The sequence below is a fragment of the Nycticebus coucang genome, chromosome 6 (assembly GCF_027406575.1).
Source record: "Nycticebus coucang isolate mNycCou1 chromosome 6, mNycCou1.pri, whole genome shotgun sequence".
Lineage (NCBI taxonomy): Eukaryota > Metazoa > Chordata > Mammalia > Primates > Lorisidae > Nycticebus > Nycticebus coucang.
Genome location: NC_069785.1, coordinates 43,024,526 through 43,042,397, shown reverse-complemented (window position 1 = coordinate 43,042,397; position 17,872 = coordinate 43,024,526). Strand labels below are relative to the sequence as shown.

General features: G+C 41.7%; 1 protein-coding gene across 3 annotated transcripts in view; it reads left to right on the top strand.

The window, feature by feature from the left end:
- INO80 (INO80 complex ATPase subunit) overlaps positions 1 to 17,872 on the top strand; it is a 180,402-nt gene that overhangs the window by 101,141 nt on the left and 61,389 nt on the right. For all 3 annotated transcript variants that reach the window (XM_053595850.1, XM_053595851.1, XM_053595849.1), the window contains exons 25-27: positions 952 to 1,092; positions 9,377 to 9,602; positions 15,926 to 16,053. In XM_053595850.1, coding sequence (XP_053451825.1) covers positions 952 to 1,092; positions 9,377 to 9,602; positions 15,926 to 16,053 — 495 coding nt within the window. The remainder of the gene's footprint in view (positions 1 to 951; positions 1,093 to 9,376; positions 9,603 to 15,925; positions 16,054 to 17,872) is intronic.

The window sequence follows — 17,872 nt, the reverse complement described above, 5'->3', positions numbered from 1 at the left end:
CATTCTTTGTAATGGAGCCCAGACACAGCCTGCCTCACAAACCTCAACCTAGACTGCAAGTAGCCTCTCGTATTCACTCAGAATTGGCATATCACATGGAGCCAAGTGTTGAGTCTGGGGCTGTCCTGTGTAAACTAGAATAAAGCAAAATCCAGTACTTTAAAAAAAAAAAAAGAAAAGAAAAAATGCACATCAAAAGGTAAAATGTATAGCATACTAAAGGAAGAACTTCTGTGTCTCCAATATAAAATACTGTGTCCCGGCCAGGTGTAAAGGCTCACACCTATAATCCTAGCACTCTGGGATTCTGAGGTGGGTGGATTGCTTGAGCTCCTGAGTTTGAAACCAGCCCAAGCAAGAGTGAGATCCAGGCTCTAAAAAGTAGCTGGGCATTGTGGCAGGCTGTAGTCCTAGCTACTCAGGAGGCTAAGGCAAGAGGATCACTCAACCCCAAGAGTTTGAAGTTGCTGTGAGCTGTGACATCACAGCACTCTACCAAGGGCAACATAGCGAGACTGTCTCAAAAAAAAAAAAAAGAAGAAGAAAAAGAAAACTTTAGAAGGAAATAGTGTTAGTCTGCATTGTTTATAACTCAAGATGTGAATTTGTATCCACAGTATAACAGATGAGCCAAATTTCCCTCCACATTTACAGAAAGTATTTTGTCTAATGAAGTTTTGCTCTGCCAATTTATGATTAACTCTATCTCATTCAGAAAAATAAATGACAGCTGCTTAAGATACATTAATAAAACCACAGTTTGATATTAACATGGGCATTGACTGTTACTATATGCTTGGTTCTGATTAGTGGTTCATTGTATATTAGAATTGTTAATATTCACTAGGAAGAAAATTGTTTAAGTTACATATTTAATATGTGGCAATTTTTCATTTTGCTTACATTAAACATTAATTGTCATCGTCACTAATTTGCATTTTTATTTTGTAGTCTCTTGTTTTCAGCAGCCACTGTAAAGCAGTGAGTGGCTACTCAGACCAGGTCGTCCATCAGCGGAGATCAGCTACCTCCTCGCTTCGTTGCTGTCTGCTCACTGAGCTGCCATCTTTTTTGTGTGTGGCCAGTCCACGAGTAAGTGCTACAGAAGGGAAGAGACAAAATAGATGAAACTAGAATAAATACACCAATTTTCAGGGGATTTATTTCTTAAACAGAACTATTTTGAGCTATTTGAACTTTAAGAAACATATCAATATTAGTATTCAAAACAGAGTAGAATTATTGATTTGAGAGTAGTTGTATGGGGAATAGCTTCTTCCTCTCATTTAGTCAGTGGCTCTCAACTATGATGAGAATAATCCATCTGGCAGATAGATTATCATCCACCTGCATTGAGGTTTTTGAGGAGTTTGATAGGAAGGGGCCATATTAATGAGGAGTGATTTGATCTGGCCTTAACTTATCACCTCAGTACAGTCTCTAAATAACAAAAAGAAACACAACACTCCAGCATCAGGAAACTTCTCAGTCTGGCGTTTTATCATTTTCCTAAGCAAACTTTGCATGGACTATAGTTTACAAGCCTATTCTATCTGAAAATAGACTATTGCCTATTATTCACCATTCAGCAGTTGTACTCTTATTTATAGACTGTGAGTATTTTCTCTTTCAGTTGTTATTTTGAGCAGCAGTCTGGATCTTTCCAAATACCCTGTTTATCAAAACAGAGTACTCCTACAATCACTAGCCACCATTAACATGTTGGAGTTGTTTATTTTGCTTACATATTCCAATTATTTCCCATCCTTGTTGATCAAAGCCAGGCAAAAGATGTTTTGTCGCATCCATGAAGAAGTATGTGAAGGCACAGTGGCAAAAAAAACATGGAGGGGAGTGGGAGAGGAAGGGAGTGGAGGGTCAAGGTGTGGCACACCTCTTAGGGGCAGGACACAATTATAAGAGGGAATTCACCTAACAAATGCAATCAGTGTAACCTGGATCTTTTATTTTATTATTATTATTTTTTTTTTTTTGGCTGGGGCTGAGTTTGAACCCGCCACCTCCGGCATATAGGGCTGGCACCCTACTCCTTTGAGCCACAGGCGCCACCCCCTGTAACCTGGATCTTTATACCTTCAATGAATCCCCAACAACTAAAAAAAAAGAATAAAGATGTGGGCATATCCTGTGGTCAGAGCAAATAATGAATTTCTGTCTTCCCAGCTTCTTGTTTCATTTTGCTCTAAGTGGAAGCTTTTAGAGGAAGCTCTGTTTTTATCTTGTTTCTCCTTATCTTATCCTTCTCTGTTTTTATCTTGTTTCTCCACTCATTATAGCAAGTCTACTGTTTCACTGTTTTAAAGAAGAAAGTGCCTTTTCAGAGTTTTTTGTAAATAATTTTCTATCGTTATTTTTTATCAGTTTGCATCCTTTATTATCAAAAGACAAAATCTGATAGGAGATACAAGGAAAGATGATGAATGGAAATGAAGTATTGACTCCTGTATGCCTAGCTTTCTTTCTGCAGGTCTAGTACTATCTGAATGTAATTCTCTTTTTTTATTTATTTGAGACAGAATCTCAAGCTGTTGCCCTGGATAGAGGGCCGTAACATCATACCTCACAGCAACCTCAAACTCTTGGGCTTAAGCAATTCTCTTGCCTCAGCCTCCCAAAAAGCTGGGACTACAGTCACCTGCCACAATTCCCGGCTATTTTTGGTTGTAGTTGTCATTGTTGTTTGGCAGGCCTGGGCTGGATTCGAACCGGCCAACTCCGGTGTATGTGACTGGCGCCCTAGCTGCTGAGCAGGTGCCAAGCCATGACCATAATTCTCTTACTGCCATTGACTTTGTTTAGTTTATATTAACTATCCAAAGGTATTTAGATTTTTGTATGTATCTTAGTATTCTAAAATATTCTTTGTCTTAGAAGCTTAACTTGATGCAGGAAATCACTTTTTCTAGGAAGCATCTGAAGCCAAGTTCTTCCATACAAAACAGCCTTCTGTCTTCATGGTTGCGTGGTTGGTTTTGTTCTCTTAGTCTCATTGGTGTATGCCAAGAGGCCTAATAAAAGGAAGTTAGATTTTTGAGAGCAATATACCTAGTCTTTTTCACTTCTCCTGTTCCCAGTGTTTTATAGAGTCAATAAAAGTAAGCTATCTTGGGCTATAATGGCATTTATTGACATAAAAAATTTTCACTTGAGGCTGGGCGTGGTGGCTCACGCCTGTAGTCCCAGCGCTGTGGGAGGCCGAGGCGGGTGGATTGCCTTGAGCTCAGAGGTTCATAACCCATATGAGCAGCAGTCAGCCAGAGTAAGACCCCGTCTCTACTAACAACATCAAAAACAGCCAGCACCGCAGGAGAAAGAAGAAAATCAACAAAAAAGGAGTACTTCAAACAAAGATGAACAAGCACACTGAAATTAAAAATAAAAATAAATTAAAAAAATTTTTTTCACTTGTTATCACTCAGATTTCCCCAGATCTCAAATGCCATCTACTTTCAAGAACAGCCCCCTGGCTCAGTGCCCATCGCTCTGTAGTTAGGGCATTGGCCCCATATACCAGGGCTGATGAGTTTGAACCTGGCCTGGACCTGCTAAACAACAATAACAACTACAAAAAACAAAAATTGCTGGGCGTTATGGCAGGCGCCTGTAGTCCTAGCTACTTGGGAGGCTGAGGCAAGAGAAGCTCTTAAGCCCAAGAGTTAGAGGTTGCTGTGAGCTGTGATGCAACAGCACTCTACTGAGGGCGACATAATAAGACTCTGTCTCAAAAAAAAAAAAGGAACAGCCCCACTCTGTCATACGTGCATACCCCAACTGTACTACTTTGGTATTGATTAGCCAGAAATCTAAGCTACCATCTTTGATGCTGCTCTTTTCCCAAAGAATGGTAAATGTTTTGAACTGTAATAGCTGTAAATGTGTGGTGGCAGGAAGGATTCCTAGAAAGCTTCTATTGCCTGAAAGCCTCCTCCCACCCCAACTCCCTTCTAACTCTTCCCCTCTCTTCATATATGTTCTTCAAGTTTCTTCTTACGGCATGTGTTAAACCTGAAAATGGGACTAATTACCCATTCATTATAAGGACTGAAGAAGAAACGTTTTAAACATGTCTCAATATTTTATACACATATACCCAGCTTTCACCAGAGTCCTGGGGATTAAGATCAGTAGTAAATAAGGCAACATTTCATGAGATTACCTTAATTATCTTATATGAATTTCTAACCCATCTGTGGTGGGGAGAAACTGATTTCTTTTGAACCCTTGATCATAGCCTTATGTTAACACAAATTCATTTCTTATGAATTTTTTATGGCACATGCTATAAAAACTTTAGGGTCGAGTGGCAGGTTCAAACCCAGCCCTGGCCAAACTGCAACAAAAAAATAGCCGGGCGTTGTGGCGGGCGCCTGTAGTCCCAGCTACTCGGGAGGCTGAGGCAAGAGAATCGCTTAAGCCCAGGAGTTGGAGGTTGCTGTGAGCTGTGTGAGGCCACGGCACTCTACCGAGGGTGATAAAGTGAGACTCTGTCTCTACAAAAAAAAGAAAAAAACTTCAGGGTCAATTTAGAAAGAACCTCCTTAGTGGCAGGAAAGAGTTGTTTTATCATTGGCTGAGAAAATAATTCTACAGAGTTAATAAACTAAGATCCTGGGAATTCATTTTATCAACATACTGCGGCGTTTAGAGCAGTTATGCTTTTTAGAGCTAGAGCAGGAAAATATATGTCCTCCAGAAGAACACACTGAATATTTGAGAAGACAACCCCTGAAGGTACTGTAGTTTCTGAGGTTAATGAAGCAAGAAGTGGGTTGCTCATGCGGGACTAGAGGGCGTATGCATTTCCAACTGTGGGGGGAAAAAAACAGTATGTCATGCTTCATCTCCCCCTGCTTTTTTTTTTTTTTTTTCGTTTTTGTTATATGTTTTATTTCTGTTTTAAATATCTTTATTATTTCGTATTAGAGGATTTTATAATTTTTTTTTTTTTTTGTGGTTTTTGGCTGGGGCTGGGTTCGAACCCTGCCACCTCCAGCATATGGGACAGGCGCCCTACTCCTTGAGCCACAGGTGCCACCCATAAATGTCTTTTTTTTTTTTTTTTTTGGTAGAGACAGAGTCTCACTTTATGGCCCTCGGTCAAGTGCCGTGGCCTCACACAGCTCACAGCAACCTCCAACTCCTGGGCTTAAGCAATTCTCTTACCTCAGCTTCCCGAGTAGCTGGGACTACAGGTGCCCACCACAATGCCCGGCTATTTTTTGGCTGCAGTTTGGCCGGGGCCGGGTTTGAACCCGCCACCCTCGGTATATGGGGCCGGCGCCCTACCAACTGAGCCACAGGCCCTCCCCCTGCTTCTAAAAGCAATTAGGAAAGCCACTTGGACTTAGCAGAATGGGTGGAGACTGTCTAGGATAGAGCTGACTTAGAAAACAGGATTTATTCTAAATAGAAGTGGACCTTTTTGCCCTCTTTTGGATCTCATGAGTACACTGCTTATGTATGTACAACATGGCATTCTGTGATTTTTACATATATCTTGATCCAAAATATATATATTTTTACATATATCTTGGCTTTTCCTGGCCAGAAAAGCTTATCAAAACATTAAAAAATATTTTACTAAGAACCATGTCTTACAAACCTCTCATTATTTAGCCCTGGACTGGGAAGGATGTTAGCAAAATAAAAATTGGAAAATAGGTGAAAGGTTTTTTTTTTTGTTTTTTTTTTTTGTAGAGACAGAGTCTCACTCTATGGCCCTCGGTAGAGTGCTGTGGCCTCACACAGCTCACAGCAACCTCCAACTCCTGGGCTCAAGCGATTCTCTTGCCTCAACCTCCAGAGTAGCTGGGACTACAGGTGCCCACCACAATGCCCGGCTATTTGTTTGTTGCCGGTTGGCCGGGGTTGGGTTTGAACCCGCTACCCTCCGTATATGAGGCTGGCGCCTTACCGACTGAGCCACAGGCACCGCCCAGGTGAAAGTTTTTTATAACTGGAAAAAGTTGTTTTGTTTACAAAACTATAAGAGTGCCTAGCAATGAGACCTAGGCAAAAAAAAAAAAAAGATGCTCTTTATGTCAGTGTTCTCCCTTTATTCCTTCATGTTGAGTTTCTAGTTTTTGACTTTTCATCTTGAGAATTTGGGGTCAAAGTCCTTATTAGTCTTTTCTCCCCTCACCACCACCCCAAATCAAAGCAGTTAAAGAGCATAAAATTGGCTCATATGAGTCTCCCATTAGAAAAGACTTAATGTGTGGGTGTGCCTGTGGTTCAGTGGGTAGGGTGCCAGCCACGTATACCGAGGGTGGCAGGTTCAAACCCAGCCCCTGCCAAACTGTGACAAAAAATTAGCCAGGTGTTCTGGCAGTCGTCTGTAGTTCCAGCTGCTCGGGAGGCTGAGTCAAGAGAATCACTTAAGCCCAGGTGTTGGAGGTTGCTGTGAGCTGTGACACTACTGCACTCTACTGAGGGCGATAAAGTGAGATTCTGTCTCTAAAAAAAAAAAAAAAAGAAAGAAAAGACTTAATGTGAGGCCGGAAGTGGTAGGTCACGCCTGTAATCCTAGCACTCTGGAAGGCTGAGACTTGTGGGAGGATTGCTTGACGTCAGGAGTTTTTGTTTTGCTTTTTTTTTTTTTTGAGACAGAGTCTCAGTATGTTGTACTGTGGTTTCACAGTTCACAGCAACCTCAAACTATTGGGCTCAAGCGATTCTCTTGCCTCAGCCTCCCACGTAGCTGGGACTACAGGTGCCCTCTACAACGCCTGGCTATTTTTTGGTTGTAGTTGTCCTTGTTGTTTGGCAGGCGCAGGCTGGTTTCGGACCTACCTAGCTCCAGTGTATGTGGCTGGTGCCATAGCCGCTGAGCCACAGGCGCTGAGCTGAGGCCAGGAGTTTGAGACCAGCCTGAGCAAGAGCAAGACCCCGTCTCTAAAAACTAACTGGACGTTATGGTGGGCTCCTGTAGTCCCAATTACTCAGGAGACTGATCTAAGAGGATCACTTGAGCTTAAGAGTTTGAGGTTGTTGTGAGCTATGATGCTACAACACTCTGTTCAAAAAAGAAAGAAAGAAAGAAAGAAAAGACAACATGCTTTATACTTCAAAATTATGCATGCTGTTTCAGTATATAAACCTGGTCATACTTCTATAATCCATACCACTACTTATTTAACTGTTTTTATAGAAGTATAGATGCTTTGGGGTTTTTTTGAGACAGTGTCTTACTATGTCACCCTCGGTAGAGTGCTGTGGCATCACAGCTTACAGCAACCTCAAACTTTTGGGCTTAAATAATTCTCTTGCCTCAGCCTCCCAAGTAATTGGGACTGCTAGCACAGGCCTGGTTTAAACCCACTGCCTCTGTGTATGTGCCTGGCGCCCTAACCATTGAGCTATGAGCACCAAGCCAATATAGCTGCTATTAATTCTGTGTATCTCGGGCACATTTCCTACAAAGGAAATGTCTACTCTGCCCCAGGTCCTACTGGGGTACTGCCAGTACAAGCCACAGCAAGAAAAGACCCAATTTTTATCTACCTGCATTGTCTTTCAGTATTTACTTTCCTGTGCTCAAGCATCAGTGGGAAAAATTAGTAAGCTGAAAGCAAAAAAACAAAGATGGTATGAGCTCCTCATACTATATGGAAAAACTGATTTCTGTGGTGAACACTGTGGGTTTTGAACTCCAGGCTCAGTTTGCTGCGACCCTCTGTAGTTTTCCATCTGGACCATAGATGGCACTGCTCCCAAGTAAACTCACTTCAGCTTCATGTGCAAGCCAGTATAGTTTATTTATTCTTTGGTTATTGGTAAATGATGCTCTTTCTTGTGACCTTGGTACCGTCTTGTACTGAGGGGAGGCACCTTCAGCCCCTTGGTCAGCTAGCTGGCTTTTCATATTCTAAGGCAGTGTTTTCCAGGCTTGGCTAAAGATATTGGGGTGCTTGTTAAAAATATACATCTATTGAGTCCTTCAGTCCTTCTGGATCAAGATTTGTACTTTTGATCTGCTTCAAAGGAGGCCCTTATGCGTATTAAAACTTGACAGCCTAGTGCCCTAAAGATTGGTTGACACAAAAATAGAAAAGTTAAAACATAGCAAGCTAGAGTTTCCTAGGTGCCTAACTTCCAAGCAATAAATGAACTTCATTGCTAAGTTGCAATGTTTTATGTTCTGATCTCTCATATCTCAGCTCTTGCTTCTTATACTCAGTTTCTCCTCAGCTCTTAAGTCTAGCTCTAGTGTACTCCTAAGCAATCTACTGCTGATACCTGATGAGTATCTCTTATCCAAAAATCCAAATTTCACACTGCCCCAATAAGCATTCCCTTTGAATGTCATGTAGGCACTAAAAATTTTGGAGCATTTTGGATTTTGGATGTTTGGATTAGGGATACTCAACTTGTTATGGGCTTTTAGCATTTTTATCAACCTAGACTTGGCAGATAATCATAGCCTCCACATTTTAACAAAAAGGTAGCCTTGTCTACCTCATCTTCCATTGGCTTCTTAATAGTTGATTTCACAGCCATTTGAATACATAGCTACTTAACTAGAGTGGGAATAGATCCAGGTAACTGAATTAAGAATGAAACCTATGCTTCTGAATTTGCAGGAGCCCCTTCTCCATAGGAAAGGCAGCATTTAGTGTTATTGGGTTGTACCTGTGTTGAGATAAGAATTTGTGCAAAGCCTCTGCCCTAACCAGGAAATAAATCTGCTACTCTTTGGCAGTTGCTTCCCTCTCATCTCCTACCCTCCCAACTCTACTTTTCCCAGCATACAGACTGCAAAGAAACTTTTCCTTATCTTCCATTAGTTTTGTCAGCACCTCGGTCAGAGAAGAGGAGAAAAAAGTCTTGATATATTTTGGAGTTTTGCCTCAAAAGCATTAAAGATAACTTCAAATACACCAGGGCAATACTCTTTAGTTCCTTAATGATATCTAACTAGCTCCAGCTCCCTTTCTGTCATTACTGTATGTGTGTGGCTGTAGAACTTAGCCAAGAATAATATTTACCAATGAAAGGAGGAGGCAGAGCAGTCAGATAATACAGTTTAATGCAGTTTTAAATTGAACGCAAACTTTATGGCCACTCTATATATGTGTATAGTAGAATTATTGCTGACCCAGTATCTTGATTTATCTGCAAACTTCAGCTCTCTTTGGATCTTTACTTTGTTTACAGGTTCATGTTAGAAGATGTTGACCTTTCTTTGGGAGAAGCTCACTGCATCAGCTGCCAGGGACAACTTAATTTGTCAGAACAAGATATTTGAAACCATTACCCTAAGAATTATCCATATTGGTCAAAGTTGAGGTGCCCAAAGGGCTTAGTATGTATGGACAGTATAAAAGAGCCATCTCATGTGAATGTTTCACTGCAGGTTACCGCAGTGCCATTGGACTCATATTGCAACGACCGAAGTGCAGAATACGAACGACGAGTTCTGAAGGAAGGAGGGAGTCTGGCAGCCAAGCAGTGTTTGTTGAATGGGGCCCCTGAATTGGCTGCAGACTGGCTAACTCGGCAATCCCAGTTCTTCCCAGAACCAGTTGGAGGACTATGGAGCATCAGGCCTCAGAATGGCTGGTCTTTCATCAGGATTCCAGGTAAGTTCTTTATTCTCTTGGAATGTGTTCCCGGTTTGTCAAGGGGAGAGCCAGGGAGATATTCCATGTGGCACTTTTAGATATTTGAAATTCAATGTTCTTGAGGTTTTTATTTTCTCTTTTACCCTTAGTAATTTATAGCTGAGAATACTAGTAATTTGTGACTTGAGTGGAGAGATAAATAAATACTTTTAGATTTGTGCTTATAGCTGAAAGGAATGCCACTTAAGAAAAAAAAAAAAGTAGAAATGAGCCATGGTAGGAAAGGCTCCAAGTCAAATGAGTACAGTTGTCTTGTGCCATTGCCAGTGAAATGAATGAGAATGTCATCATAGAAAGCCCAGTTTAAGTAGCATTAAGTGTCCAGCATGAAGTACTAGAGATCTGGATGATAACCAGAGGAAAAATAGTGTGTTTTGTGCCAGTATGCTAGAGAATTCCCAGACACCCTTGGGTCAAGGCCAAGAGTTGAAAGGAAACTAGGTTTTCATCTTTCCTTTAGTTTTCCTCTTTTCCTTTACTTTTAGGGAACCTGAACACAGAGGGTTCATAGGCTCATTTTGTTTTATTACATCTGCTGGCAAGCTGGAGTGGTAGCTTGAGGCTACAATGTTAGTTTTAGTTGTCCAAATTCTTTTTTTTTTTTTTGAGACAGAGTCTTACTTTGTTGCCCTCAGTAGAGTGTTATGGCGTCACCGCTTACAGCAACCTCAAACTCTTGGGCTTAAACGATTCTCTTGCCTCAACCTCCCAAGTAGCTGGGATGACAGGTGCCCACCACAATGCCCAGCTATTTTTAGAGCTCAGGCTGATCTCAAACCTGTGAGCTTAGGCAGTCCACCCACCTCAGCCTCTCGGAGTGCTAGGATTACAGGCGTGAACCACTGCATCTGGCCTTTGATTTCTTGATTGTATTCAGCTTATGGCCTATAATGGAAGTAAACTCAAAGTAAACATTCAAAAGAATACACCTGCTGGGCGGCATCTGTGGCTCAGTGAGTGGGGCACCAGCCCCATATACTGTGGGTGGCGGGTTCAAGCCCGGTCCCGGCCAAAATGCAACAAAAAAAATAGCAGGGTGTTGTGGCAGGCACCTGTGGTCCCAGCTGCTCGGGAGGCTGAGGCAAGAGAATCACCTAAGCCAAGGAGTTGGAGGTTGCTGTGATCTGTGACGCCGATCTGTATTGCCTCTACCGAGGGCAATAAAGTAAAACTCTTGTCTCTACCAAAAAAAAATAGAATGCACCTGCTATTTTCTAAGAGATGATTGGATTCTGATTTTTAAGGTCTGGTTTTTCCATTTAGTGTTAACTTTGACAAGTGACAAGGGGTTTGTATCAGCCGTTAGGAGTTTCGGGAGTTCTTTAAACTGGAAGATGCCTTTTTGGGTATATGAAAACAGCATTGCATATGGACTTATAGCTGACTTAGAACACATGAAAGCTGTGGGTAAAGGTATATTGTTTGAAAATGAAAGGAAATTTAAGTGTAAAGCAAGCCTATATGAATCACAGAATCCTAGGCAGGAGCTGAGCACAGGAATTGAAAAAAGCAAGATAACACCTTATTTCTTCTTTATCCCTTCTTCATTCTGGCTCCTAAGTTCCCAGTATAGGAGTAGAACACTTATTGCTGGCGCTGTGGGAATCTCTTGTGGCTTTTCCTGTTCTTTGAAAGAAAAATGGACCTTGTTTAAATAGCAGGAAGTGTCTGAGTTCTTTTTGCATCGATAAAAAGCACCAGCCTCACTGGCTGTTTACTGTGAGAACCTACCAGCTCCTCACTGACCCCATTGTGCTCTGCAGACTAGCTTGGCCGGGAGGGGCAAGGGGCTCACTGGAACCTGTATATTATCTCTCCTTCCTCTATATTTTTACATTTGCTGAATCCCTGAGCATGATTCTTCATACTCTTTGAGAGACTCACCAAAATCTACTGGGTCTAGGGCCAGGCTCGGTGGCTCGCACCTGTAATCCTAGCACTCTAGGAGGCCTAGGTGGGTGGGTGGATTGCCTGATCTGACAGGTTCAAGACCAGCTTGAGCCAGAGCGAGACCTCATCTCTAAAAAATTAACCAGGTGTATAGCGGATTCCTGTAGTTCCAGTTACTTGGGAGGCTGAGGCAAGAGAATTGCCTAAGCCCAAGAGCATGAGTTTGCTGTGAGCTGTGATGCCACAGCACTATATTAAGGGAGACAAAGTGAGACTCTGTCTCAAAAAAAAAAAAATCTAGGTTTCACACGTTGATTACTTCTGTTTCACTAGAAAGAAGTACAGTCCCTTCAGAAGTCATATTTCCTTGGAAAGGAAGATATTATTTAATCTGTTGCTCTGATTTTAGTGCTATGGGCTGTATTTGTTATTGTTGTTGATGTTGCTGTTTTGTCTCTGAACAGTATCTAACACTGGACGCTACAAACCTGTATCTAAATGAAAGTACTATAAGAGCCTACTTTAGGATTATAGAAAAGGTTGTGAGACAGTAGGATAGGTTTATTCGTTTTAATGTTTTTTAAGCTCGGCTTGATACCCATAGCTCGGTGGTTAGGGCGCTGGCCACATACTCCGGAGCTGGTGGGTTCGAATCCGGCCAGATCTACTAAACAACGACAGCTACAAAAAAAAAAAAAATAGTGAGGCATTGTGGTGGGCGTCTGTAGTCCCAGCTACTTGGGAAGCTGAGAAAAGAGAATTGCTTAGGCCCAAGAGTTTGATTCCATGGCACTATGAGCTGTGATGCCATGGCACTCTACCCAGGGTGACATAGTGAGACTCTTGACTCAAAGTCTTTTTTTTTTGAGCTCCTGTTTCCAGACTCAAAGCTACTGAGTTTGATTTGGCAAGATCACAGCCCAATTCCTAGGGAATTGTGCTCCTTATAGCTCCACGCCCAGCTTAGCAATAGGTGGTGCTCTTGTCCAGTGCAACTTTGGTAACTCCTAAAAAATTGGGAAATGAATGCCAGGCCCAAAAGACACCAGTGTAGGCAAATAAAGAAGCCTCTTTTTTCTACATATCTCACTAAGGACAAATACCGAAGGATGATTGCCTGTGTCTAGCATGCTCACAAAAAAATCAGAAATATTGTTCTTTGTCTAAGTGTTTTAAGGCTTCTGCTGAAGTCTGTTTTTTCAGGGCAATCCAAACAAGTTCAGTCTATCCACTTCTACCTACACAATAACAAGCTGACAACAGGTACCACTTCTTGCTTCCTTTAGGCACATCAGAGTTTTGTCCTTATTAAGTATGAATGTCTTCACCTCTGAGCTTTTCTAATCTTTTTTTTTTGGTTTTTTTGGCCAGGGCTGGGTTTGAAACCGCCACCTCCGGCATATGGGACCGGCGCCCTACTCCTTGAGCCATAGGTGCCGCCCGAGCTTTTCTAATCTTAACATCAGCTCGTTCTGGCTCGACGCCTGTAGCACAATGGTTACAGCACCAGCCACATATACTGAAGTTGGCGAGATCAAACCTAGCCCTGGCCAGCTAAAACAATGATAACTGTAACAAAGAATAGCCGGACATTGTGGTGGGCGCCTGTAGCCCCAGCTACTTGGGAGGCTGAGGCAAGAGAATTGCCTAGGCCCAAGAGTTTGAGGTTGCTATGAGCTATGATGCCATGGCACTCTACCTAGGATGATGAGAATGACATAATGGGACTCTGTCTCATTAAAAAAAAAAAAAAAAATCAACTCATTCTGGTTAGCAAAGTAAAGCAGATGTGGGAAGCAAGAATTTGTGAAAATCATTGAATCATGACTTTGAAATGAATCAGAGCTTTTCAAAATTTGGATACAGCCAGATTTAGATATGCTTTTTTTTTTTTTTTTTTTTTTGAGACAGAGTCTCAGCTGTCACCTTGGTAGAGTGCCGTGGCATCACTGCTCACAGCAACCTCGAAGTCCTGGGCTTAAGCGATTCTCTTGCCTTAGTCTCCCAAGTAGCTGGGACTACAAGCACCTGCCACAACACCTGGCTATAGATATACTCTAATATTTATGCTGAGAACATATGTATATATGAATGGAGAGAGAAGATAAGCAGGCTGCAGAAATCTGATAAATTTAGCTTGTGCACTCTCATTCAATGACTGAAAAATATATGAGCTTTTTTTTATTTCTTCCTTGCTGTGCTTTTAATTAAAACAGACAAAAAATAAAACAGAAAGGAACATAATGTCTAAAGCTGATTGGGGGTCTGTGGGGAATGTTTAGGAGTTGTCAAAATCAAGAGACCCCAGGGGATCCAATTAATAGAGAAGGGTAATTGTGATAAGAGAAATGTTTAAAGTTGTTATGAAAGCTTTGCTGTCTGCTCAGACTTGGAATTTATATAGGCCTCCTTGTCTGGTGCCAGGGAAAGGGCTTAGCGGTCAATTCTGTCCCAGCTGCAGTTATTTAATTGTGTTGGTATGGAGACCAACAAAAAGAAGAGCATTTCAGTAATCTAAACAGGGCCAAATAGACTGAACAAAGGTGTATACCACAGTGTCAGGGATAGGGTAGTGGAGGGAAAAATATGGCCTGGCTGTGATCCGAAGGTGGGAAAAGGCAAGCTGTGATGCAGAGAAGTAAACAGCTAGGATCTGCAGCTTTGTAGCAGAAACAGAGTGGCTAATGTTTTGTGGTGGTACTGTCAGCACATCCGTTCTTGTTCAGTTTATACAATAATCGTGCACTTGGCAAATCGTGGTGAGAACAGAGAAATGACTGTTGAGAACTCTTCGATTGCTCTCAGTAGTCAGCCTCTGTAGTTCTGAAGGAAAGTTGTGAGTTCAAACCTAGAAATTAAGGAAGGACAGTATGTTTTCTATTTTACTTTTGGTTATTACTTATCTGAGTAATATCTCTATCCTTTCCCTCTCCCTTTTTGTGTCCCATGGCCAATTCCACAAATGCTCTTACCCAACCCCTTAAGTGCCTCATCTCTTCCCCTCTTAATGGCAGCAATTGTTAGAGCGTGTTTATGGACCAGTCTACAAACAGGAAACTCTCCTTCCTGAAATATCAGGGAAGTTGAATGATACTGAATGGGTAAGAAAATTTGTGAGTTAAGTGTTCTTTAAAGAAGATTTGTGGCTGAAATGGTTTTCTTATGGAAAGAGGAGGGAAAAAGCACAAGTTAGCAAGTGAAAGTGGCTTCATTGCAGAGAAACTCAAAGTCCATCTTTCTGAAAAGCTGAATAAGGCTTGATGTTTATACTGAATTACAGCTTGGTTAAATGATAGTTACCAGCCAACCTATTTGTGGTCCTCCAGGAGAGGGAGTTTGGGTTTTAAAAAAGTATAGGCAGGGCGGCGCCTGTGGCTCAGTGAGTAGGGCGCCAGCCCCATATGCTGAGGGTGGCGGGTTCAAACCCAGCCCCAGCCAAACTGCAACAAAAAAATAGCCGGATGTTGTGGCGGGCGCCTGTAGTCCCAGCTGCTCGGGAGGCTGAGGCAAGAGAATCACGTAAGCCCAAGAGTTAGAGGTTGCTGTGAGCCTTGTGATGCCACGGCACTCTACCCGAGGGCGGTACAGTGAGACTCTGTCTCTACAAAAAAAAAGTATAGGCAAGAAGGGAATCAAGGGGGTAGGTATGTTTATCTGCATTTCTTGGTGTTTAAGTGTCTCTAAAGGCAGGCAGAAGCAATCCTTGTTTCCATACATTCTCATGCTTTCAGGACCCAACACTTAAATCACAGAACTAGCAGATTTTGCAATGAAGTATGCGATGAAAAAATAACAAAGAGAAACAGATAGGATAAACAAAAAAAAAAAATAGAGCTAGGATAAATAAAGAAAAAATAGTCACATCTCTAGAAAGAGGAAAAAACATAGTAATTTAATTCCAGTGAGCACCTTGATTTTTTTTTTTTTTATAAATAAAAATAAGTCTGCATTCTGGTTTTAAAGGATGCGCTGTGTAAGCTATGTGTTTTTCGGCACTGATGTGTTGCTTATTAAATACTTTTGTACCATGAAAAAGAAAAAATAGATTTTTCAAGTCACTTACAGCAAGTAGGATATAGATATCCATGTATACCTGGTGCCCCCTGAGTAAGGATATGGACCAGGGGAGCTTTCAGATGTATTAGTAACAGATATCTCATGGGGAGCTGTCAATTGGGAGGGAATCTGCACCTCCCTCGTTTCACAATATTTCTTCCTTGATTACTTCTGGAGTCATGGTGTTTTCAGGATTTTGCATTCTTTCTCTAGAGTATTTTCCTGCTCTTGTGACAAGCATCTTGGTTGAAATTTGGATTACATATAGCTTTGTAGTGAGTGATTTTGTTGCTTCGATTAAATACCATTACTCCCTCCCCTTTTCTTCTCCCCAGGCAAGGAGAGCCTTATCACTGACAGTGGAAAGCTTTATGCCCTTGATGTTCTGCTGACTCGGCTCAAGTCTCAAGGGCATAGGGTCCTTATCTACTCCCAGATGACCAGGATGATAGACCTGCTGGAGGTAGGAGAAAGAACTTTGGAGACCTAGGATACCTTGACATTTAACTTGTAGAAATCACATGTTCCATGGCTAATGTCAGTGCTGCTTAATGAGAACCCCAAATTCCTCCTTTGATTTTGCCCTCTATAGAGGGAGCAGAAGTAGCTTCTGGCAGATGGAGAGTATGCAAAGGGCATCTGCAGCCTCCTTCCCTACTCCAATGAAATAGAATACCTTTCATGCCATTCTTTTTACTAGGGAAGATATTCCCTAATTTTAAAGTAGATCACAACCTAGAAATCTCTTGAAAAGTGCTCCGAAATTCTGTATGAAAAACTAGAGAGCATGGGCAGCGCCCGTAGCCGAGTGGTTATTGTGCCAGCCACATATACCAGGGTTGGCGGGTTCCAACCTGGCCAAGGCTTACAAAAACAACGACAACTGCAACAAAAAAAGTAGCCGGGCGTTTTGGCAGGCTCCTGTATTCCCACCTACTTGGGAGGCTGAGGCAAGAGAATTGCTTAAGCCCAAGAATTTGAGGTTGCTGTGAGCTGTGACGCCATGGCACTCTACTAGGGCAACAGCTTGAGACTCTGTCTCAAAAAAAAAAAAAACTAGAGAGCAGCTTTCAAACTGAATTAATACAGGGATTCTCAGCTGGACTAAATATTGCCAATTGCCAGGAAGCTTTAAAAAATATGGATGTTTGGTCCCGTCCCCAGAGATTCTTACATAATAAATTTGGAATGAGGCCTGATCATCAGGATATTTGAAAGTTCCTGCAGTGATTCTAATATTCAATCAAGGTTAACAGCCTCTGAGTTAGCGGTGAAAGATGTAGCTGTGTCTTAACTGCAAGGCAACTTTTAATTACTTCTATCTCAAGGTTCTATCTTACTTTCTTGTCTGAGTAGTGGCTTACTATTTGAGGGAGAAGAGATCATAGACCTAGAAACAGGAAAGTGAAAATGAGAACAAATAATCACAAACTGTCAGAGTAAATTGTTAGGCAAGAAAGATTGAGAAGCTAAAGCACGTGGGTATCAGGAGAATGTAAATATTCTCGTGTTTTTTTCTTTTTTTTAATATGTAAAGCTTCATATTCTAGCCTTCTACTCTAGGGAATAGTGATACGTAAGTAGGATTGGACCATAATCATCCCTATCTAGGAATAAAAGAATATGGACCATATTAGTACAGAAAGAATGAAGGCTAGCAACAGGGAAGATTTTTAGGCTCTGAATCTGATGGAAGGGTCCTTACAATAATTTGGCAGGCTGGGCGTGGTGTCTAGTGCCTGTAATCCTAGCATTCTGGGAGGCTGAGGCAGATAGATTGCCAGAGCTCAGGAGTTCAAGACTAGCCTGAGCAAGAGGGAGACCTTGTCTCTACTAATAATAGAAAAATTAGCCCAGCATTGTGGTGGGTGCCTGTCCAGATGTGGGAGGCTGAGGTAAGAGGATTGCTTGAGCCTAACAGTTTGAGGTTGCTGTGAGCTATGACACCATGACAGTCTATCCAGAATGACAGAGTGAAACAGTTTCTCCAAAAAAAATTAATTAAATAATCTGGCAACTTCTTTTAGCAAAAGATATAGCAAATGATATTTGAAGTCAATGTAATCACCAAGTCTTAGGTTTCATAGCCCCTTGATTACTATTGACAGGCCACACTCCTCTGGTTTGAATTAAAAATAGGTCACTTTTTTCTAAAGGGTGGAAATACTTATGAGTGGCTCCAAGTCACTACAAAAGGTGATTAAACCATTGTATTTGATGCAAGTATTGACTACATTAGAGGCCCTAATAATAGTTATCCAAAATAAAGGACTGCCTGCATC